The sequence below is a fragment of the Scomber japonicus genome, chromosome 21, assembly GCF_027409825.1.
Source record: "Scomber japonicus isolate fScoJap1 chromosome 21, fScoJap1.pri, whole genome shotgun sequence".
Lineage (NCBI taxonomy): Eukaryota > Metazoa > Chordata > Actinopteri > Scombriformes > Scombridae > Scomber > Scomber japonicus.
In genome coordinates, this window is record NC_070598.1 from 12322509 (window position 1) to 12345581 (window position 23073).

The 23073-nt window shown below is 36.9% G+C and overlaps 3 protein-coding genes and 1 long non-coding RNA gene across 4 annotated transcripts; all 4 read right to left on the bottom strand.

The window, feature by feature from the left end:
• Positions 1-5702: 5702 nt before the first annotated feature.
• On the bottom strand, positions 5703-8357 carry LOC128382869 (uncharacterized protein DDB_G0286299-like). The gene is made up of 4 exons (XM_053342868.1): positions 8305-8357; positions 7443-8128; positions 6395-6853; positions 5703-6295 (listed from the first exon to the last, which is right to left on the bottom strand). The coding sequence occupies exons 1-4, from the start codon at positions 8355-8357 to the stop codon at positions 5703-5705; spliced, it is 1791 nt and encodes a 596-aa protein (XP_053198843.1).
• Positions 8358-8451: 94 nt separating this feature from the next.
• On the bottom strand, positions 8452-9250 carry LOC128382662 (uncharacterized). The gene is made up of 3 exons (XR_008323787.1): positions 9167-9250; positions 8965-9045; positions 8452-8469 (listed from the first exon to the last, which is right to left on the bottom strand). It is a non-coding gene; the product is annotated as an uncharacterized LOC128382662 (long non-coding RNA).
• A 4678-nt stretch (positions 9251-13928) lies between these two features.
• On the bottom strand, positions 13929-20443 carry si:ch211-161h7.5 (uncharacterized). The gene is made up of 7 exons (XM_053342869.1): positions 20344-20443; positions 20093-20237; positions 19848-19961; positions 19155-19299; positions 18851-18999; positions 14365-14504; positions 13929-14080 (listed from the first exon to the last, which is right to left on the bottom strand). Exons 1-7 carry the CDS (start codon positions 20441-20443, stop codon positions 13929-13931), a joined length of 945 nt encoding a protein of 314 aa, XP_053198844.1.
• Positions 20444-21997: 1554 nt separating this feature from the next.
• LOC128382603 (nanos homolog 2-like) lies at positions 21998-22522 on the bottom strand. The gene has a single exon (XM_053342602.1). It carries the CDS (start codon positions 22514-22516, stop codon positions 21998-22000), a length of 519 nt encoding a protein of 172 aa, XP_053198577.1. The 5' UTR covers positions 22517-22522.
• Between the last annotated feature and the right edge of the window lie 551 nt (positions 22523-23073).

The following is a 23073-nucleotide window of genomic DNA, read 5'->3' on the forward strand; positions in this document are numbered from 1 at the left end:
CAGGCTGCTGCTGCACCGTGCACAGCTAAAACAAAGACATTCAGAGATTATACATTTTCAAACTGGTAGACTGTTCCTTTGTTATATATTCCAGTCATGAATGCTGATCAGTTTGAGTCACTCTGTCTGAGGGCGTCTGTCCCAATGATGGACATGTTGTAGCCTGCAGAAACAGACCCGACAGCCTTAATTGGAGCACCTTAATTACAGAATACATAGCCTTTATTTTACATTATTAACTAACAGCTAGATCACTGTGTAAAGTGTCAAGGTTTGTTCAAATATCAGAGAGCACTCCCAAGGTTCTGATTTAAGAAACATGTTGGTATCAGTGTATCAACTATTTAACAGCATAATGGTGAAGAAACAAAAAGATTTTTATGCAGACATAATTCATGCCTCATTAAGTAGGACAGAAAGTGTTTTGTGACAGAATAGTTGGTATGACTTGGGTGTGTTTGTCTGGTATTACCACCATTTCAGATGTCTGAGCTCAGTCTTTGCCTTAATATATAACAGACAACCCAATTTACCTTTAGATTTACTTTTTTTTCCACAACAATTTCGTGCAGAATGAAAAATACCACCAGGGACTTCACTGTACCTTGAAGCTTGGTATTTATTCTTACCTGAAAGTTTTCTTTATATTGCAAGTACCTGAGATAATAAAAGTTAGATTTGATTGTGTGGTGCTGAATTTTGCACAGAATACTAATCAGATGCACTAACTAAAAGGTCACTTTCATGCTGTGTGTCCTGGAAAATAACAGAAGTTTAGGGCTACGACAAGTTATTATTTCTTTCATTAATTCTATAAAATGGTCTGTAAAATATCTGAAAAAAATAATAATAAAGTGTTTAAAGTAATAGCTGTGTATTCTTTTGAAAATATTTTTAAGTCTGATATTTAAATGAAGTGTGAGCAGAGTGCAGGATAGATTAATAGTAATGGCTAAGTGCCCGTCATGTTATTTTTCTGCTGGTCATCCATCTGTTAACATTAGTGGACCAGCATTCATTATTGAACCCTCAAGCCAAACATCATCAGCTCTCCTGAACCTTGAGTTTTTAATGAAAAGCCTTCACATTTTGACACAGAGCAGAAAATATTAGCTGCTGCGTCTTGTTAAAAAGTTCTAATGATAACCATATCACGTTCACTTATCCTTATCTGTTGAGTTCAGTTTTAAAACTATTCTGCATTCGTCTACATTGTAATATTTTTGCGATTGATAAAAAACAGAACTACATAATATTCTTTGAATAGATTCACTGCAAATAACCCTACAGAGCTATATATTCTTCAAAGTTATTAGCAATTAGCACATGAATCTCCTATTTTGTAATCCAATCAAAATTATCTGCAAATGAAGGCACCATTATGCATATAAATGAACCATATCTGACAGCTCCTTCCCCTGTAGAAGTAGGCAGTAGTACAGTTTCTGATTAGAGGCTGGAAACAACACACACACACACACACAATCACAGTAAAACTTGTGTAAAAAAAATGCAAAACTTTATTACAAGTCATCTTTTAACTTCCCATTTTCTCTTTACAAGCATAGCTTACAGATGCCAAATATTTTCTATTTACAACTAATATCTTAAAACAGAAAGTGAGTCAATTTCATTTCAAGTATATACATAATAATATTTACATTGTTTTTCCCCCTCATACCCTTTAGGCTAGTTATCCAGCAGCCATTCAGTGGACAACTTCAGTTGGGACTCTCTGCTAGTATCCTGGTGAAGCAGAGAACTGCAGGCTGTGCAGTGAGGTTCTGTATGCTGTAGGCATGTCCTGTTTGAACACAACCGTAACATTAGTAAACAACAACAAAATGACCAGGCTACTGTATACTGTAGGTATAGGTATAAGGTATACTGTATCACTGCTAAAAGTTCTAGGTAGAAATGTGATTACAATTGATAAAGTAGTTCTATAATGAAATTCCTCAGGGAGAAAAACAAAGACCTTAAAATATAACAAAATGTTAATTCTGCCATAATATATGTAATGACGTCATATTCTTACCACATTGCACCATAAAGGATCGTCCTGGGTTGAAACAGGACTCCCTGCAGTCGATGGTTAAACTCACAGAGCTGGTTAACACATTGAAAACCTATAAAAACACAGTAAGGAAAGATATTTATAGACTAACAAGACAGGAGTAGAACATAATCTTATGTGAGAAATATGAGAGAATAAGAGGTTTACTGACTGTTGTAGCGCTGTGATCCACCCAGAGAGGCTTCTTCATGTAGGAGCCCAGCAGGATCTTTCCATTCAAGATGGATCCACTCTGCAGGTCCTGCATGAAGCCAATCGCTCTGCCCTGGTAGAAGTACCAATCAAAGTCGTCCGGAGAGATCTCAGCTTCGTCTGCAAGGAGATCAAACAGTGAAAAAGAAATTAAATGATAGGTCTGATCAATACTTATTCGTGTTTTATCTTTATTTTGTCTCTCAGAGGAATCATATGAATTATGTGAAAATTGGTTATAAATTATATATTTAAAACAGAAAAGCGAACATAAATAAATAGACTAGTAATTATATTTTAATTTCATGACACAGAGCTGAAACTAAAAATTATTTCCATCATCAATTAATCTGTGGTGATGTCTTCGAATGTCTTTTTTTGTCCAACACACTCTTTGTCCAAGTGCTTTGTCTAATATTACATTAAGCTTCAAATTCTCAAACACTTTTCATTTAAAGCTTACTAAAACGATAATTGGATTATCAATACCATTGTAGATTAACTTTGTGTCAATCGACTAATGGATTAATTGCTGCAGCTCTAATGTGGGATGACTAATTTTGGACTTTGAAGTGACTATCACTGAAGGACTTCCCCTTCATTCAGAATGTGAAATAAATGCAAATACATTAACATCACACCATGAATTAAATAAAGCAGATAAGTAGTCAACATTTCCCAGAGATATAGTTTAGGAATACATTATGTGAATGACACTAAGCAGGCAAAGTGGTTTAACTGACACTATAACCTATAATGCAGATGTTTGTTAGCAGCTCTAAATCAACAGAGAGATTAAGTGAAGAGTTTGCCACTGGTGTAATTTGTGAAAATATAATTACTAAAGTGAGAAAAGATAAATGGCTTCTCAGAGAGGACTACATAAATTTAATTTAAAGTGTTTTTGATATTATAGTGATCCTGTATAACTAAATCAGATAACAGTGTGGAGAAGAGGGGACCATTAGACAAAATGTTGCTGCAGAGGGAAGGAGGGAGGACTGGAGAGGACATGCTACCAAAACTTAACAGAAAAGTTTTTTTTAAATGAGAAATATGGAGACGTGCCAAGTACGAGAGAGAGCTACATGACATTAATTCAGCGAGAAAGACAGATTTAATAATACTGTCTACCAGGATGCAGCAATACTCTATATATATTTTTAGAGTGAGGCTGTTTTGAAAGCATCTTTCACTCCAAATGTAAAATCTTTTGGATTTTTACAATCCATGACCACTCCTGTGACCCCCGTATTGTTAAGCTGGATGTTGCCTAGAAACACAACCAGGAACAACATTTTGTGATACTTTAAAACTGAAAAGAGATTTATGGTATTTTGACACATCATCACTCACAGAATCTACTGATCTTTTAAGCTGTGTACTGTCTCTATAAATTATATAAACATATTTATTATCAAAAGCCTCTTATTTATTTCATGGTCATTATATTTTCTTACTGACAGACTGCCTCAGCGCAGGACAAATAGACTTAAGAACTCTTTTGTTACTGGTGCCATCAATGTCCTCAATGTGTGACCTGTGTGTTTTCTCTATTATTTGTGGAAGTTTTCATTGTTTGTTTATTTTGTATGTGTTTGCTGCTGGCTGTATCACAATTTGACCCTTGGGGATAAGCTGACCTTGACCTTGACTGTTCACAGTGGCAGGCCAGAGACTCTTCAGCCACTCGGTCATGTTGACTTTATCCTTCGCCTGGAGGATGAGCGGTTTGAGAGGTGGAGCACACAGATCCAACATAGAGAGCGTTGAATGGATGACTCTGGTTGATGGAAGGACTGGAAACAAAGTAAGAAAGAACACAACAATTAACTTTATGACCCCTCACTCTTAAACAAGAGTTTTTTTAAACTGTCCACCAGATGACGCTGTTTGACCTGCTGACGAGTGTCAGAGGCGCACCTGCTGCGTTTTTCATTCAGCACAGACAGTGAAAGGGAACATTGTAAGTGCTGCAATGCGGTTCTTCACTTTTTGAGCATGACAGAACACAACAATTGTCAAATGTGGTATTTTTATATTATGTATTTAAGAAAGTCATCATGCTGAAATTTCTCTCTGGTGCTTATTATGAACATGATTCTCAGGCTTCTGTTGTTTCCACTTGTGAGTTAAAGTAAAAGGGCTGTTTGGTAAATACAATAACATGGCTTTCATGTTAATTATTATAGGTGTATCTTCATATATCTTCATTACTAAGCACTGTATGTAGTCTGGTGTGTGGTTGCTGTCTGTTAATTTTAACAAATTAAAGTAAATCCATTACAGCTGTTTTCATTCATTCATATTTTCCAAAACAGCAACAAGGAAAAGATGATTACCCACTTAGGTTTATCCTGATCAATACATTTCAGTATTCTGACTCAACTGCTGTTTCATGTCCAATTAACAGCCAATTAAACTAACATTTTTTGTCTAATGCTGTTTATCAGTGACAAACAAGCCAGTCTTAGGGCCCCATCTTGCGCACACCTGTCTTTTTTAGTTTCCCCCGGCGCAGTTGTAATTTTCTCGCCATGCGCCCACGTTGTCTACTTAGCAAATGCACTTGCACCAGTCTGTGCGCCTATAGGCGTGTTGGTCTCAAAATGAGGTGTGGTCAGGCACATTGGACAGATGCGCAGAGGAAAACGATTGCACTACTGACCAAAAAAAACAGGTCTAAAGTCACTGGCGCATATTTCACTGTAATTAAAGGGGCGCATCATCAAGAGTCCAGTATGCTCCTAGATAGGCTGGTGCACAGTGCGCAGACACTGTGCCTGTTAAGCACACACGGGCGCGCAGCAGCACACAAACATGCAAATACCACTAATAGAAGGACCACAATGTGAATTCGTATTATGATGTACATCAACATATTAAAAAAGGTTACAATGACGTGCCACTATGTATCAGAATCAGTCAATAGCAGTAATGATCAATGAAACTGTCAATGTAGTCATGTGACCAATCCTGGTAAATGCGCCATCAAACTAACAATCCGCCAAGGTGACAGCATGCTTGGATATTAAAGGGAATGAGGGATGACACTCTGATTGGTTTACCACGTGTTACGCCCAAAACACGCCTATGATTAATGAGGGGACTTAAGTCCGACCCTTTTAGACCTTCCGCCGTTAAAATAGCAAAAGTGGATTTGGACACACCCAAAAGGCACTTGCGCTATAGATCGTTAAAATGGGGCCCTTAAAGTCACATGATTTTAACTAGAAAATGTTTGGAAAAACTATTTCAATGAGTTTTAAAACTTACCCATTTCGTCATTTTCCTCGTACTGTTCCAGCTCAATCATGGATGATGGCCCACTCCTGAAGACTGTTGACCTGCCGAAAAAGATTTAAAAAACAATTTGTTTTAAAACAAACAATAAGAGGTAAACAGTTAAGAGTGAAAACATTCATGCTTGTCCTTACGTGCTGTGACGCCTTGTGGTCAGTGGGCTCTTGTTGTTGGATTCACCAGCATCTGTCCTGACAATGTTTTTGTTGGTGTTACTGAGTGCTGCACAGTCAGCAGCAGAGTTGTCAGCAGGACACGCAGTGACTTCACGCCTGTTATTCTGGCCTGTTTCTTTTTTGTTGATGGCAGCAGAGCTCTTTGTGGCTGAAGTAAAAATGTCTTTAAATATGGCCATGTGGTTCACAGTCTCTGGAGCCCTCCTCGGTTTCAGAGGAACTACAGGAGCTCCCCCCGGTGGTTTTGACAAGACTTCCGTGTTGCCCTTTTTGGGAGTACCAAGTTGAGCAGATCTGCTTTGTTTAGACAGCGTTTTTCTTTCTCTACGAGGTTTGGGCTCTTTGGGGTTGAGCTGCTGAGGCTGGGAGGAGACGCTCTCCACGTCCTCAGACATGTTATCAGCTTTCCACCATTGACCAGGAGGCTTCCTACTCCGCTTGTCATGTTTTGTTGTCCCGAGCTGCTCTGAAGGTCTCCGAGGAGAGATGGGTGATGCTGGTGCACTGGAATTGCTGTGATGATACACTCTGCGAAATATCTGATCCCCTGTAAAATATCACTGATAAGTAACTTAAAAACCTTTATGTTGTTTACAAAACTTATTCAAATCAGACATGGTCTGTATAGGAAAGCTTCTGATCTTACCTGAGCTGTGGTCTCTGGGTGAAAATACCAAAGGGCTGGACTGTGCTGAATCCTGGTCCTCCTGATCTTCAGTCTGTTCTTCAACTGTTGCTTTCATCTTGTCAGGGTTGTCTCCTCTTGTAGTTCTGTGTTTGTTTAGTTTTATTTTCTTATTCTTTTTATTTGTGTTGTGATGTGTTTGCTTTAAAAGTCCATCATTTTTATCTTCTGCGGGTGGTGATATTTCTGCTCCAAGCTCTATACGACTCAGTTTTGACCTTTTCAGAATCGGCTGGTTGTCTGTAACCTTTGTTTCCTCTGTGCTCTCGGGGCAGAGCAACCACCACTGTCCTGGCGGATTTCTTTTCCTTTTCCCAGCTGCCTGACCATCATCAGAGGAACTCCCCACAGAAACAGACTGTTTGCTCTGTTTGTTTTTTTCGTTTGCTGTTTGTGCTTCAGATTTTCCGATTTCTTTGTCTGTGGGACAGATGGGAACAGAAGCAAACAGAAGTGATAACGTTTTATATACGTTTAATGAGATGCTTAAAATAACTTTTACCATTGATTTTAAATCAAGGGGGGAAAAAATTAAAACGTGATGACATCACTAAAAATTAATTTTGTAATATTATTGTTTGTTTGTCTATTTACACTAAAAGTTCTTCATATGATCAGAGTGATTTCACTTATGTTTAGCTTGTTCCTGATACTGTGTGCTTTTGTTTGTTTACATTGTTGTTTTTTGTAGATGACTAACAACAAACTTGTGGGAGATAAACAAATCCAAATAAAGAATAAAGAATAGTTCAAAAACTGGTGATATCATAGTTGTTTCTCTCTCTCTCTCTCATACACATACTCAAAGACCTCAAACTTTTGAATATATTATATATATTTTGACTTCATTAGTTTATTCACTAACTGTCAGTGGAGGAACTTTTATTTTCCAGCTTTGAAACAGTTGCTCTATTCACGAGTACAGATATTACATGCATACACGTTAAGAAAAACACAGTTAGATAGTACACAGTAGGTAGATTTAAAGTGTACCTTAGTGGCACCTTACCTGAAAGAGAAGCCAAGTCTTCAACATCTGCATCCTCCTCACTGCTCCTTTGTACTTTCACCGTCTCTTTTACTCCTTCAGATCCCTGCATCTCTTTTCTGGTCTGCTTTAATGATTTAGCTTTGCTTGTCTTGGCTTTTTCATATTTTGAAGACTTTGATCTCTTCACCTCAGATGACTTCTGGGGTTTTGTGGAGTTTTCTTCTTCTTCTGTTGTTTTACTGCTGGCTGTGTCTTCGGGTTTGTCTTCTGCCTTGTTGCTCTCCTTCTTGAGGCGCTGTTGAGTTTTTTGGTTTGGTTTATCTTTTTCCACCAAGTCACCTGCAGGAAAATTCTCAGGAGTGGACGATTCATCCTTGTCACTTCCTGTCTCAGTCACTTCTCTCTGTCTCTTTTTCCCTTTCTTCTTCATTTTCTGATTGACAGTCTCAAGTTTTCCGTTTGCCTGATCCGATTCCTGCTGTTTTTGTGTCGTCTCTACTGACACCAAAACATCCTTCATCCCCTTGTCTGCTGAGCTGTCTTTCTCGGTGCTGGAGGTTTTGTTCAGCCTCTGTCTCCTTTTTGTGGCGTTTTGACTGAGGATGGTGAAACGAATAGGTGCATCATCCTCCAGGATAAGAAAGTCATCCTCTGGTTCAGGTGGACACACGGGTACTTTTACCGGTGACTGAGACTTTCTGGAACTTTAAAAGAACACAAAAATTGTATGGACATTAATTGTTTGTATGTTAAAACACAACAGATGAACACTAAGGATTTATACAGATGTCTTTATTTTGTTAACATACTGTCATTTCTTTACCTGGATAGTGTCAAATCAAGCATCAAATTATTAAGACATCATTTTATCTAAACTTACACTGTCGGTTTGGGCTGCCCAGCATCTCTAAGTTTCTGTAGAAAAGCTGTCATTTTCCCATTTTTGGCTGCCGGCTCCCTGGGGATACTTTCTACAGTTTTCTCAGGTGCTGGCTGTTCAGGCTCCTGCCTCCTTTCTGGAACAGGTAGGTCTGTATTTTCTTGCCTGGTAATAACCAAAGAGAGAGAAATTTAATTTATTTGCCTGATTTCCACAGTTATTTTTATTATTATACGTTTACAGCAGAATTAATGATGAATGATGAAGTTTTTGCTGTTTTATATAATATCAATTCCTCTGTCTGCCTCGTTATGTGGATGGAGAATAGGCCTAGTCTGTTATATGGATCCAAATACTGTCTGGTATTATTATGTGACACTGTACACGGTGTTAATGTGAAAAAAGGACAAAAAGTACAAAGATTATTCAATATAATAATTCAGTATTACATTTTTATTCATTAACTGCCACTTTAAATATGTCTATATGTTACGTATTTATAGATATAATTATGTAGTTTCACACTTATTGCCATAAGTATTTATAAAGTTTACTGCTCGACTGTAAAATGCTCTTTCACAATACACATTTCTGGCACAACTCTTTCAGGACTCCACACTGTTAGCTATAACTACAAATTAAACTGGCATCTCATCTTACCTTTGTGTTTTTTGTTTGCCCACCAAAACAGGTATTTGAGATTTCGTGGGCATCTTTTCGTCGCCAGGGTGACTCTCTTTGCTGCGGAGGAGAGTAAATATGTAGATATTCACACGCACGTTGATACAACATCAGATACTGATGGCGTGCTTGGGTGCTTGCAGGAAACTATAATCATGTTGAGAACTGAAAAGCCACTTACTGTGATACCTTCACCTTGTCTTTGTGAATGGACTTGGGTTTGATGAGAACAATCTTAACTGGAGGAGACTCCAAGTCGAAATCATCATTTCTGGAGGAAAGCAGAAATATTAAGACAAACGTGCTGATTAATTAGATTACAGACTTCCAATGCTAACTTTTAATGTAAAAACCAGTGTGTGCAGAATTTCTAACAAATTATTTCCTAGATGAAAAGCATAAATATATAAACACTACTGACTCCTCTGTGGTGTGTCCATTGCAGAGGGGTTCCTGGATGGGTGGGGGCTCTTTCTTTGCCTCTTCTTGTTCTTTATCTTCACACAAAAAGAGGATTGGGGACACAATTTGGTCTTTTTCATTGTCCTGTTGCTCTGCACCGATATCCCTTTCAATAGGACTGGAGGTCTTCACTGGCCCATGTCCTTTAAATGGAATGTCTAAATGTACAACAAGGAGAAGCAACACAAATTAAAAAAGGAGATCCTCTACATGCACAAGAGAACAAAGAACTGAACATTTAATATATTTAAAGTTAGAATACAAGCAAAGTATCTTCTGGGTATAGTACAGGCGAGAGTCTCTTACCAATATCCAGTTTAGGACTGGTTGCTGCTGGATGTAGGACTACTTCTCGAGGAACCTAAAGAATCGAAATAAAAACATTAATTCAATGGCTGAACACATGCATCAACAAGTCGAGTTAAAAAAAAAAGTTGTGTTACTACTGGCTGATAAAAAAGAGAACAAAGCACCTCTGCATGTCAAACCCACTTATCTGATGCATTCAGAGGGGTCAGTACATATGACAACCTAGCTATTGTTTTAAGGCAGAACTACTTCTTGTCTACAGAGGTAAGTAATGTAAGCCAAAGTCATTGTTCTGACTGACTGTACGTTACCATTTGGCATCTTGGTGGTTTTACAGTTAGGTGTCTCTCCTTTAAGACAACTGAAGCCTGTCTCTCAACCTGTTTATCCTCAGTTTCAAGCAGTAGAGATGGGGGGATTATATCATCATGTGAGGCTGAACCTGAAAATAAGAGGAGAGCAGAGATGAACATAATGATATCAGGGGAGAAAACACAAAAATAACTGCAAAAAAAAAAAGAATCTCACACACTCACCAAAGTCGTCAAACATCCTACTAACATCTTCCAAAAGCAGCTCTCCAGACCATTGTTTAGATGAACTGAAAACACAAAAATGTCAGCTAGTGTATTAGTGTTCATCAATCAGAGACACTCAATATCAACTTGATTTGCTTTAAACATAAAATATGTAGTCCCTAGAAGCTAACCAAACAAGAAACATTACAAAAATTATACAATATTTGTGAAAAAATGGTTGAGATTAGTGGATTTACAGCAAAGACATTTAGTAATTGTGGGAAGTACGACTATAACAACATACTGAAGTTCATCTAAAAATCTCCTGAAGGTTTTAGCTCAATATTCACACTATTTAGATAACTGCTCATTAAAAACAGACAACACTCAAATAACATGATTCACAAATTATCTCCTTGTAACATTTTTCAAAAATACATATTTTTATACAGTACAGTAAAGTTTGGACACACCTTCCCATTCTCTTGAATGAGAAAGTGTGTCCAAACTTTTGACTGGTATAGTATATGATTGATATATACATTTTCAAACTTACTTTTCCCTGTTTGTAGGGTAGCAGAGCTTCCTTTTTGGTCTCTTCTGTGAACAGATGGGTAGAGAGAATGTTAGCCGGTTATTTAACTGCATCTGATGTAATTTACTTTAATTATTGAGCGCAATATATTACCAGATATCTACATCACTTTACTGTTCTCTGTTCTTAATTTTTTAGGTCGAACAAGCTTAAAAATGTAGTTAAGTCTATTCTCTACTGAAATAGTCCTTCTTGGTTGGACCAAAACAAACACTCCACAGTAGGGCTGGACAACATCTCGATATTATATCAATATTATGATATGAGACAAGATATCCCACTTTGTCATTATATCCACATTTCTAATGATTATTTATTAAACATCTCATTGTGTATTTTATGGAAGCAATAGTCATCTCTACAATGCTGTTACAATATAGACAGAGGTAATTGTCAAAAATATTGCAATATTTGATTTTGTCATTATGATACTTTATACTTTAAATGCATCATTACAGTATTTCAGAGGGAAATATACTTTCTACTCCACTACTTTTTTGACAGCTGTAGCTACTTTTCAAATAAAGATTTGAATTCATGGATAATATAACAAGCTTTTAAAAAACAACACATTGATGAAGATAAAACCAGTGGTTTCCAACCTTTTTGGCTTTTGATATCTTATAAAAAGCAGTGTGTAGTCAGGTCACATTTCAGATGTCTCTGAGTTGTTAACAGCTCCACCTAATAGTGATTTTTACCTCTAAACTTCTCATATGGTTGAATTTCAATAAATGTTCAGATGATCCAATATTTCACCAAAAATCAAAAATTACAGAAACAGTCCAAACAGTGGAAACATATTTGTGTATCAGAACTTTGTTATATCTTCTTTCCTCTCCCATTAATCATCTAACAACCTCTCAACATTTATCTGCTGACCCTCCTCCAGCAGCTACAACAGTAACATGCTGCTCTAACGCTGATGCTTCACTATTAATAATCTGAAGATGTAATTTATAATAATATATCAGTCAGAGGAACCAAACCACTACTTTTACTGCAATAATTCAACTGGATTTTGTCGCAACTACTGTTGTACTTTTACTTAGGCAGGGTTTTTACCTTGTTTACTGCAGGGTTGACGTTAACAATAACTTGTGGACATGTTGGTAAAGCCAAAACTAATCAGAAACACAGCAGGAAACACAAAAGCCAACACATAAACTTACCAAAGTGGGGTACTCCATGTATGTTATCTGATTATATCCTTTTTAACAGTAACGTCAACATTAACTGGGCGGCTGTTTCCAACGCCCGCTACTCGCCAACTAACAGCTGACTAGTTATCATCTCGATTTTATTTACCTTACTGCTCTTATTCAGCTAATCGTCCAGCAGGTATTTATATGAATCCACTCTGCAAAAATGTTTAACAATCACGTTCAAGCTAGTTAAGCAGTTATTTCTCTCACTCGTTAGCCAAACGTTAGCGTTAGCAAAACAATGGAGCTGTTGGTGTGTCGAAGTGACCCGCGCATTTACTGAGAGGATCGTAGGAACTTTATCGCCTGAGTTTAGTCTGTCAGGCTACTTTGGACGCTAAACCATAACACGTACCTTAAAAATACAAAACAGATTGCAGTATAACATCACCTTAAAATACTACAGGTGGATTTTATTCCTGGTGGACACATAAATCGTAAACAATAGGATTAAAACAGTGTACAAAACCTCGGACTACTATAACCTTGCTTCCTGAAAGACCGTGCTCAGGAATTAATGAGCATTTTCTTCTTCTTCCCCTTCCTCTACATTTTATTTGCCGTTTCTGCCCCCTACAGGTTATTCAGGGTAAATTCACTCACCTTCCACGGACACTGTATGACAAATATTGTAAAAATAACCATTGAGATTTCAAATTATTAAACATGTTTGCAAATAAGGAGATCGTTTTGTTTTCCCCATTAAATCCAAAAGTCGTTTCTGCGATTCCTGTGTTTTTAAAGCTTTTTCATCCATCACCTCCAACTGTGTATAGTATAGTTTGGAAAATGTATTCACATAAAACATAGTATGAAATAATCAGAAATACTTTATTGAGTAAAGTATTTTTTTGTGTACAAGGAATTTTTTAGTAGTTCTCAATGTATTTATACAAAAAAACCCAACACAACAATCTCCAGAAATATACATGAGTAATGACTATACCTCTACGTGTGAGCCATTCTATGAACTGTAAACTGTATATTCTAATCATATTTGATAATGTCCATAATATTTAAATTTTTGCAGTAACAATATAGATAGTAAGAGCAATACTAAGGAAGACACTGGTTATTCATAAAATATTCTCATGGAGTGAAAGAGTTCTGGGGGCATTGTATGTTAAATGATGATACTATTATTTTGTCATTCCTTCTTATTATTACTATATTAGATAATCATAGATTCAGGCAGCAGATGCCTGTCTATTTTCTATATGTCTATATGTCTATATTTTCTATATATTTGTATTGTTTAAATTGCGCCAATAGTTTTATATAATATAGATAATTCTACTTTATGTTTATTGTAGAGGTCATAGCGGGTGTTGGTGTACTAGAGTGCATAATAGTGAAACATACCACTTGAATTATGATATTCTCATTCACCTGTCACATTATGATCAAAGGAGTTCATACTGCTGAACAGTTGGTATAATGCATGATGAAAACTTTATTTCAAAAATAAATATGCAGAGATAAGACAACCACAATCACCATGCAAATATAAATTGTAATAAATTTGATACAAAACAAACAAAACCTTTGAAAATGCAAACATAACCTTTGAAAATGTAATTAAATATATAGTGTATACTGACAGGTCTTATACAAGTGATCCCTCACTGTGTGGTGTTGTAATGATGCCGTGTGTTGGCAGTCAGCATGTTAGAAAACAGCCATAAAAGGTTCAGAGATCAGTCAGCCAAAGTTGAAAAGGATATCTTGGATATACTGAAAACAATAGTATGCCGCAGTCCACTTTGATTCATATCGCAATTGAACGAGACTAATAACTGGAAGAGCAGTGGAGATGATATAACACTGAGTTGTGAAAACATTTTGAGAAAATGTTCAGCGAAATATCTTTTTCTGTTTCTCAGCAATCTCCTTCGGTTCCATGTCTCCAGGATGGACGTCTGAGTAGAGCGGCTGTTTGATGTGTTTCCAGATCACCAAAACAATCCGTATGACAAACAGTACAGAGGCTAAAGCCAACAGTACAGCTAAGAAGAGAAAATAGTAAAGATTAAGATTTTATTAAGATTTTATCATTTTTAAATTACTTAAATTAAATTCCCTTTACTGTAGATTTGATTAACTAAAAAAAGTCACTCATGTCATACTCAGTGGTACAAGTGCTTAATTATTATGATTAAAATAATGTTTATTTTCTCTTCATCTCACATTCAGGATATAAGTCAAATAAAATGTTGCTGATGTGATGATTGTAGAGATTATTATTTGTCTATCACATATAATCATAATGGAGTCATCTTCAGTGTCTTACCAATGAAGATGCCGTTGCGTTTGGGTGAGGTAGCATCATAGTTTTTGTCCAGGTTTCCAGACAGAGCCCAGATCACCACAGGGTAGGTGATGAGGATGTACCGCACGTGTTTGTCAAGGACAAAGTTTTCCAGAATGAACCTATGAAGGGCAGAGTACACATATATTACTTTAGAATCTCACAGACATACATTTTTGTTTTACTTTCTACCAAGTGAAGAGCACTTACCACAAAACTAACACAGCAGATAAAATAGAGTATGAGACGGTGGCAGCATCTGTTGGGGACATCTTCACTTCGTAAGTCAGCACAATGGCCAGGTTGATTAGAGTGGCAATGGTTGTCCATGTTGTGTATACCATCACGCCATTCTGAACCTGAAAGTATTAACGTTTATAATGTAGAGTTTTAGTTAGTTAGTGAATCATCCAGATAAATACAGAGCAACTAAAGTAACTAAATTATACAAACACAATTTAATCTAACCTGGAATCTGCAACATTAAACCTTACTTAACAATGGAAACACTGTTTGTGTGTCCTACTAACCAACACACGGAGGAGCCACAGGTCTGCTTTGTGGTATTTCTTGAGCCAAGGCCCATAAATATGAAGTCCATGGCAGATGAAGCTTATCATCAAGTAGTTTGTGCAGATGACCAGGATGAGAAAAATGAATGCTGCAATCATTATCCTTTAGTGAGGGACAAAAAGAACAGACAAACACATTTCACTGTGCTGTTTAGTTTCTACATAAGAATTTAAATGATGGTTGTTGTACTTAATGAGACCAAACTTACCCTCTGTCCCAAACAAGCAGCCAGCCAATATTGAAACACAGATTGAAACACCAGTTAATGAAGAATCCATAAGGCAACACTGCGGGGCTGCAGTAAACGTATCCATAACCATTCCTATGAGAAAAAAGAACAAATCTTTCCTGTAGGTTTGTGAAGATGCAGAAATCCATATAACAGTGTTTGATTGTTAGTTCAGATAACTCTTGTTATCTGTGGCTCTTACAACTGATACAACTGTTCCACAACTTCCAAAGCACACTCTTATCCCAGACAAGAATATTTGATTTTGCTCCTTCCTGTTTGGGGACACAAATTGCTATCCACGCATCCTATTTTTCCCACACTGAAAAATGTTTACAATATTTTAAAGGAGACCTATCATGCACATTTCCAGGTCTTTCTGGGGCTCTATTGGAATATATTTTCAGGAGTTACAGTTCAAAACATTCCTTATTTATGTCATACCACCTCTTTATGCAGCCCCTTAGTTCAGCCTCTGTCTGAAACAGGCTGTATTAGCTCAAATTTTGGAATTTTTGCCATGTTTAATATAGGAATCCAACGTCATAACAGTATATAAATGATGATACATGATATGTCCTCTTTAATGTTTTAAGCAAGTAAGTATAAAAGTTGGTTCCAACCTTCTGCAGAGGCCTGTAACAATGTAGATAATCATTGAAGTGAGCCAGACGTAGATGACGCTCCAAATGTTAAAGGTCCATCCTGAAGGAGTGACCTGTGTGTCGAACACAGCAGATATATTGGCTGTGGTAGTAGAGTAAGGACCTATAGAGAAAGGAAAAATGTAAAGAATGAGAGGAATCCAAGTAATATTTGTCATTTCTCAATAATCTCACACAAGACACAAATGATTAACAAAGATTTGACTTACCAAGCCCAACTACAGACAGTGCATTGAACACCAAGCTTATTCCATAGCCGACAACAGACACCACTATCACAGCAAGACGTCCAGGATCATGTTTTGCCATTTTAGTCAACTGTGATAAAGGACATTTTCAGTATATTAAAAACAGAAAGCATTAGTTGTTCAAAAATAGGTGCACATAAATAGCAATTTGCTCAAGGAAATGTGCCGGGGTCTCTTCATGCAAGACATATCATGCCTTTCAGTTCCAAGGGGCTGACCTGTATTTGAACCTGATCTCCCTCAGGGGCAGGGCAAGTGTTAATAAACACTTTGTGTAACACATGCAGAGGCCATTCAGGCAATTATACCAAGTAACATCTTTTTCATAAGTTAACAGCTTTCTGACAACCACGTCTGAGGATTGTCAACAGAAACACCTGAATAATGTCAGTTATTCTAATTAAACTGTTTTCAGAGTTCAAATTCATAGCATTGATTGAAATCATTTAAAACTACTAATTTAACTAAAGAAAGATCTATGTACTTTACAATTTGCTGATATCTCTTCAGGATATAAAACACTGGCAGCATTACACAAAGAGCACCTGTATAGTAAAACTGGATGAAGCAAAATAAACCATACCTGTCTTTGCCCCTCCCTGCGTGAAGAATGAGTATAGGAGAAGGGGGACGGTTTATTTTATAGAATAGCTGGTTGTGTAAGAGCAAGGTTTATGAGCACTTGAAGCATCACATGGACTTCTTATCTTGTATACATTTCTGCCACAGTGCAGTGAATCATAAAAGACTAACTGTCAACATTTCCCCTACATACAATTTGTAATTATGAAATGTGTTCATGCACACATCCAGGTTGCTCCTGAATGAATAACAATGTATCACATTTAAATAGGCATGATTCCATTAAAATATATTAACATGGATCATTGGCTCAAGAAACGACAGGATCTGCCTTTGTAGCTCCTAAGAACAATACAACAGAATATAGTGAACATGATACTTGTCAACAGTTACACTGAAAGATGAGTATATCAGTAGGAACGTGAAGTTCACGTGAGTTCAAGCACATGTTTGAGCAGAGGAAATTGAAGAATAGATTATCAAGCCTAATCAAGTGAGAAGAAAGGTGTATAATAAAAATTATGAAAGGAAGAGTGTTAGGACAAAGAATGAGGCAAATGCCAAAAACAGCAAATACACACAAAGTGAATAATAAAAGCATTAGCAGGATATATAAAAAAATATACATAAAAAAAACTAATTACTAATTACAGTACACTGTGTGGAACATTTCAACACGAACAGCGCTTGATTTAATTGCAGCCTCTCTCTATTAGTCTTATTTCAAATTAGCTCTAAATTAAACATTTAATCCTACAGATCTGACATCCATCCTTTATCATAGTGATAATCCCTTATAATTTAAAGTCTCCTGCCACACAGAAATATGTTTTTCTTCTTCTTCCTATAGTTGGATGTTTGCGCTTCACTCTGCAGAATGATATACTGTATATGGTATATAGTTGATGTGACACTAAAAGGCTGTTTTCACATTCATCTGCCAAAAGTGGAAAGTTTGTCTGTGCTCACCTTTAAATCTGAGTTTAAGGTGAGTACCTATGAGCATGATTTGTGGCATCGCATGTAGTTTGGAGCCAATACAGTATTCAACTAACACAAGTATGGAAACTTGAAGCATCCAGTGAACATAGACTGAGACCAGTAGCTCAACATTTGTGATGATGATCGTAGATTCTGGATATTTCAGTGAGGGAAATCAAATTAAAATTAGAGTTATATAGTACATCTTAAAACATGTCTGATAAAGTATTGTTAAGGAGCAACAATTTTATTTATTATAATGGGCCCAAAGTAACCTTTATGTAGTGTTTGACAAATATTTGTTACAAATCATTCCACAAAGACACCAAATTGAGGAACAATATTTATTTTTTAACTGAGTACAAACTAAAATAAAAATGCATGAAAAAAATAAGCATCATTTCTCATTTTCATATTTAGAATAATACATCCATATACTGTACATATTTAATACATCTGATAGTGATGACAGCTGCTATGTACACTATACATTTTAAATTTGACATCAGCAATTCATCTTTAGTTCATTTTTGGAAGCTTCAACATGTGTCAGCAGAGCCAAAATCATGAATTACAACATAAACAAAGCAAAGCAGAAAACATATACCATAGAGAAGTTTAGCATAATATTCTCATTTAAATATTTTTCTCTGCTTCTCAGCGATCTCCATTGGAGTCATGACCTCTGGGCTGACATCTTCGTAAAGTGGCTTTTTGATGTTTTTCCAGATTACTAAAAAAATGCGTGAGGCACACAAGACACAGGCTGAAGCCAACAGCGCAACTGTAGAGGGAGAAAAACAGCAGAAGGAAATTTGAGTGTGCATTTGTCACCTCTTAAAAACAAATAAGATATTGATATAGAGAGTTAAACCACTGTATTCCCTGTTACTGATAATAAAATGCATCAAACATTTAGTCTACGTCATTGAGATTATATTTATTATGTTTCTCACCAATGAAGATGTCACTGGGACTCTGAGCTTCAGTGCTATAGTTTTTGGTGTATACCCCTGTCAGCGCCCAGATCACAACAGGGTAAATAGTGACAATGTACCGCACATATTTGTCAAGGACACCATTTTCCAGAATAAACCTGTAAAACAAAACACATTTGCATCAGAAAAATGTTTTTAAGAATTTATTAAAAGTTCTATTTCGCAGGATTTGTTCCTCTCCTTTGAACTTACCAAGCAAACAACGCCACAGTCAAAATAGAGAGTGAGACAATGGCAGCATTCATTTGGGACATGTTTGCTTCAGTGGTCAAAACAATATTCAGGTTAATTAAAGATGCAATGGTTGTCCATGTTGCATATATGGCAATACCATTCTGTATCTGTAATAAAGACAGAAAACAGAAAAGACTTAGATGTTGAACCATGCAGTACGTTTTCAGAAGACAATCATTACTTTTGATGGTGAAAGCAATGGTGGTCATCATCATCAGCTTGCACTTAATATAGTCATTGCTAATCCAGCTGCTTTACTAACCAACACACGGAGGAGCCACAGGTCCACTCTGTGGTATTTGTTAAGCCAGGCTCCGTAAACATGAAGGGCATTGCAAGAGAAGAATATCATGACGTAGTTGGTGAAGGCGATCAGGATGAGGAAGGCCAGTGCAGCAGGCATCAAACTTTGATAAGGATGGAAATAATGATAGAAATCATACATATTTTATGACAAGTATCATTTTTATATCAAAGAAATGTCACAATTATGTATCAAATATGCTCTTCATGAGATTCTTGTGTGAATTCTTTCTTTTTTTGTCATTTTAATTTAATCTTGAATCACAAACATAGATTTTCCTCAAAGGACTGTACAATCTTTACTATGTACACGTTTTTTGTCAGACTTCATTTGGAAAATCTCCCCAAAGTGAAACACATCGCTCTGGTGTAGAGATATACTTAATGTCTGAAATATACACAACCTATATATACAGTATTCTTGCAGTTCAAAGGCATAAAGATCAGGTTACCTTAAAATCTTAAAAACACTAGCATATTTTCTTTTTACTTAATGTATGCTGGAATAGACTCAAGCATCCACTTAACCCTGAACAAGAATCAGCATTTTGTTACGAATGCACTCATTTGCCTCTAACAATGCGCTGAACAGAGTTTTCCAGTTTCCTGTCTCATACTTATCAGAGGTTGAATTATATCTCATGCATCTCACCTCCTGTCCCAAAGAAACAACCATCCAACGTTGAATCCCATATTCAGGCACCAAGTAAAAAAAAATCCATGTGGCAAAATAGCAGGGCTGCAGTACACGTAGCCGTAAGCATTTCTAGAGACCAAACAGAGAGGGAAATGTATTCTTTGACATACCATGCAGGAGACAAATCAATGCAAGTGTTGTGTGTTTCCAACTTGTTCATTATGTGTTTTTATAAAGAATAAATGAAGACAGGTTCTTACTTCCTACAAAGGCCGGAGAGGACGTAAGCCAACACTGAAGCCAGAAAGGCGTAAATGACGGACCAGATGGAAAAGGTCCATCCTGATGGTGTAATCTGGGTCGTAAACTCATCTGAAATGTTGCCTGTGCTCCGCAAGAAAGGGTCTGGAGCACACATTTTCCAAAATAATAATGAAATGTTTTATATTAAAGAAAAAAAGATGTTTTATCATAAAACAATTCACATAAGAGAATTAAAACTTGTACTTACATATTCCTGGTCCTGCTAGTGCATTGAACACCACAGTGATGATGAAGAAAAGCAATGACAGCACAATGCCAATCAGAAGGCTCATGTCGTGTTTTGCCATTGTGAATACTGCTGTTTCTATAACAACCCAAAGAATTATGAATCAAACATGTGCACATTGTTTGTTAAAAGAAACAACAACAAAGAACCAACAAACCATAAGTTTGTTCAGTCTTAAGCACAATTAACACCATTTTCCACATGAATGAAAAGAACTTCTGACTTACTGTTTTGTTGTGTATTCGTATGAAAGCAGTGAAAGTGCAACACAGAGAACACTGTTGAGAGGGGGGTTTTACTAGATGGAAAAGTGGCAGTTGTGTAACAGCAGGACTTTTATGGCCCTTCAGCACGTGTACATGCTTGAAACCTATATCATCTAACTAAGTTTATAGACTTCCTCCATGTGTTTCCATATGTTTGTGCCTGATGATGGACTTAAATGATGAGAAAACAAATCATATCAGCTGAGATTAATGACTCTGCTGCATAACAGGGTAGAAAAGGTAGACTTTGTCCCAGCAGACCTGTTTGGTAACTGGTCTTTTATCACCCAATCACTACTACTCCTTCTACTCCTGTATACATATCTCATGAAGTATGTCAACTTCCATGAATTTCATGTAGAGAGCATTATAAAATGTTGGCCTGTTGCCAGTGGGGGGAGAATCATATAAGACTGGAATTAGAGGGCAGAGGACATGTAGATACACACTATACAGATAAATGACACATCATATAATTCTCATAATTTCATTATCACTTAATTTCAAAATTACTAAAGATGTGTGACATTTAAGTTAAGATAGCTTATTGCTCTGTTTGTGGTGCAATTTGAATGCAAGAGACTCTGTAAAAGCCCAATAAAGGGTGTGTTTACCCTCTTTGCATGTCAAAAATTATTCAAAAAGAAACATGTATAGTCATTTACCTAAAGCTAAAAGTAAATGTAACATTAATAATATTAATAACTGATAAAAAAGTTGTATTCTCCTGCACTGAGACACATATTGTACATCAATGTTCACTCAGTTGCTTGCTTAAAAGTTTTAAAAATCCAATTTATGTTTTGGCAGTATCAACAGGTATACTTTTTATATTAATACTAAACATATATATTTATATTGGAATCCTGTATTTTCAGGAAATGTACAGTATATTTGCATTTGTTATCCATATGAATATGCAAATCTTAACTTCTATTGGAAATGAACTACTACTAGACTACGACTATTGGTTTAAACGGTATTCAACCTTAATGCAAATGTCACAATGACAAAAACATCACATATAACACCAAGACACTTGTAACTTTTCACATATGTTTTTTTAATGTATTCACAGATAGACAGTTTTAATTTTGCGGTTTCCAAAATGTCCATTTTTTTACACTTAACTTTTTGAAGGTTTGATAACATGTTTTGACATACTCGACGGGTTTGATGCCTAATTCAACTTTTAAACCACTGCAGAGCAAACATGCAGTGACAGCAACATATTAATGCGCAAACATGAAACACATCTGGAACCTACAACAGTCTATATAAACATGAACACATGACCAAAACATCTGTGGTAATTATTTACAATCTTTCAAGTGTCCATTCTCCAGAAGCTACCAGAAGCGGGATGCTGGCATCTTTCTCTCAGCCTCCTGACGCTGCGCCTGCGGGCAGTGCCGGCGTGTGTGCGCATAGTCCCCGGTGGCCTCACAGATGGGACAGGTGTAGTTCCAGAGGATGGGGCAGACAACTTTGCCGTTTTCCGATCTCAGCTTGTGTGAGCGGTACACCCTTGCAGATTCCCCGTTCTGCTTGCAGAAGCGACAGTAGTCAGTCCCGCTGCAGCTGGTGTCTGACAGGCTGCTGGCCAAACTGCCCCCTGTGGAGTTCTTGTCATCCTCGGGCCGGGAGATGTAGGCCCCAAGTGCCGTCTCCTGTTTCTTGGGACCCTCGGTGTCTCTGTGGTCTATCTTACGCCCAACACACAGCTTTTCCAGCAGTGTGCCCAGGTTCATGTAGTCATGCCACATGTCGAAGCAGTCACCATCAGCGATGAGGGAGCTCCTGAACGCCAGTTGTCTTTGCATCGTGGTCATTTTTGGAGAAGTGTTTGCGCAGTTTGTGCGTCTCATATTTATAGACATCTAAAAAAAAAAAAAAAAAAAAATTGGATTCAAAGTGGAGCGTTTGGAATTGTATGGCTGGAGGTCACTCGAATGTCAGAAGACAGGTGTTTGGAGAGAAAGTGTCCCTGATGTGCAACAATGTTTGGATTTTGATGGCTATAAGGTCACTCAGAGGTGTCAGACATAGGGCAGAAGAAAACACTCTCATTGTGCAGCTTTGATCTTTACTTAGGCTCCCTGTCACGTGGCATTATAGCCTATGTTATGGGTCCAGCTGGAAAACACTCATACTTCTGTCAATGTTAGTTTATAGTTTTTATTTACATTACATTTAAATGTGTCAAACATAAAGTGACATTAAGACAAACCTGACAAACAGTGACAACACAGTATGAAGATGCAGCACATTTGGAGGATCTGGAAGATGCAGGGCAGATTAAATTGATTAATGATGACTCACTCACATAGAACAAACAGAACAAATTAAACAAAGTGGTGTGTGTGGAGGTTAAGTGGGTGACTGGGGTTTGGGGGTGTGGGGGGCTCATGTCTTACATATCCCC

Bases quoted from the DNA above. Each gene is read 5' to 3' on its own strand.
- LOC128382869 (XM_053342868.1), bottom strand. From the start codon at position 8,357: ATGACAGCTTTTCTACAGAAACTTAGAGATGCTGGGCAGCCCAAACCG. The intron at 6,854-7,442 runs GTAAGGTGCCAC...TCTGTCCCACAG, and splicing joins AGACTTGGCTTCTCTTTCAG to ACAAAGAAATCGGAAAATCT. The intron at 6,296-6,394 runs GTAAGATCAGAA...GATATTTTACAG, and splicing joins ACCCAGAGACCACAGCTCAG to GGGATCAGATATTTCGCAGA.
- si:ch211-161h7.5 (XM_053342869.1), bottom strand. From the start codon at position 20,443: ATGGCAAAACACGACATGAGCCTTCTGATTGGCATTGTGCTGTCATTG. The intron at 19,300-19,847 runs GTGAGATGCATG...TCCTTATCAAAG, and splicing joins TTGTTTCTTTGGGACAGGAG to TTTGATGCCTGCTGCACTGG. The intron at 19,000-19,154 runs GTTAGTAAAGCA...TCTTTATTACAG, and splicing joins TGTGGCTCCTCCGTGTGTTG to ATACAGAATGGTATTGCCAT.
- LOC128382603 (XM_053342602.1), bottom strand. From the start codon at position 22,516: ATGAGACGCACAAACTGCGCAAACACTTCTCCAAAAATGACCACGATG.